The sequence below is a fragment of the Salvelinus sp. IW2-2015 genome, linkage group LG6.2 (genome assembly GCF_002910315.2).
Source record: "Salvelinus sp. IW2-2015 linkage group LG6.2, ASM291031v2, whole genome shotgun sequence".
Classification (NCBI taxonomy): domain Eukaryota; kingdom Metazoa; phylum Chordata; class Actinopteri; order Salmoniformes; family Salmonidae; genus Salvelinus; species Salvelinus sp. IW2-2015.
Window position 1 is genome coordinate 24106629 of NC_036846.1, and position 847 is coordinate 24107475.

General features: G+C 46.3%; 1 protein-coding gene across 6 annotated transcripts in view; it reads right to left on the reverse strand.

Moving 5' to 3' along the window:
- tnip1 (TNFAIP3 interacting protein 1) overlaps window positions 1-847 on the reverse strand; it is a 42156-nt gene that overhangs the window by 33352 nt on the left and 7957 nt on the right. For all 6 annotated transcript variants that reach the window (XM_023990472.2, XM_070444303.1, XM_023990474.2 and 3 more), the window contains exon 4: window positions 466-666. In XM_023990472.2, coding sequence (XP_023846240.1) covers window positions 466-666 — 201 coding nt within the window. The remainder of the gene's footprint in view (window positions 1-465; window positions 667-847) is intronic.

Sequence of the window (847 nt, forward strand, 5' to 3'; positions counted from 1 at the left end):
CAGGAAGCAATAGACGCTGTTGGTTTTTGTTTCCTATTTGCACCAGGAAGAGTAAAGCTGTCTTGGTTTTGTTCCTAGTTGGACCCAGGAAGAGTAGAAGCTGCTTGGTTTTGTTTCCTATTTTGACCAGGAAGAGTAGACGCTGCCTTGGTTTTGTTTCCTATTTGGACCCAGGAAGAGTAGACGCTGTCTTGGTTTTGTTTCCTATTTGGACCCAGGAAGAGTAGACGCTGCCTTGGTTGTTTCCTATTTGGACCCAGGAAGAGTAGACGCTGCCTTGGTTTTGCAACATAATTTGGTTCAGCATCAGGAATGACAAACTCACAATTGTTGTTCCCTATACAGGTGACATGCTGAATTTCCAGTTTTCAAAATATACCTGTGTGGACAAGCTGTTTACTTCTCTGCCTGCCTAGCCATTTGTCTACCTGCCTGGCTTTCTCCCAATCTGCCCCTGTCAGTTACCTGCAGGAGGGACGTCCTCTGCTCGTTCTTCTGGACCTTGGAGGAGAGGTGYTGGAACTCGACGGCCATGCGTCCCAGGTGGGCTAGGAGCTGGTTGGGGTTGGACGCCTCAGCAAAGATACTAAATGAGCTTTCTAGACGCTGCAGCTGGCTGGTTAACTCCTGGTTCTCCTGAGGTAGCTGCCCTGTTCCTGCACCAGCCTGGAAATCAAATCAAACTTTATTTATATAGCACTTCAAAACAATAKATTTCTAGACAAATATGAAATTAAGATAGATCAAAGAAGAGAGATAAACAATAGTAAAACAACAGAGGACCTGAGACCGACACCAAGAAGACTCAGTCACAGCCTCTGTGCCACCATACAGACTGGACAGGACA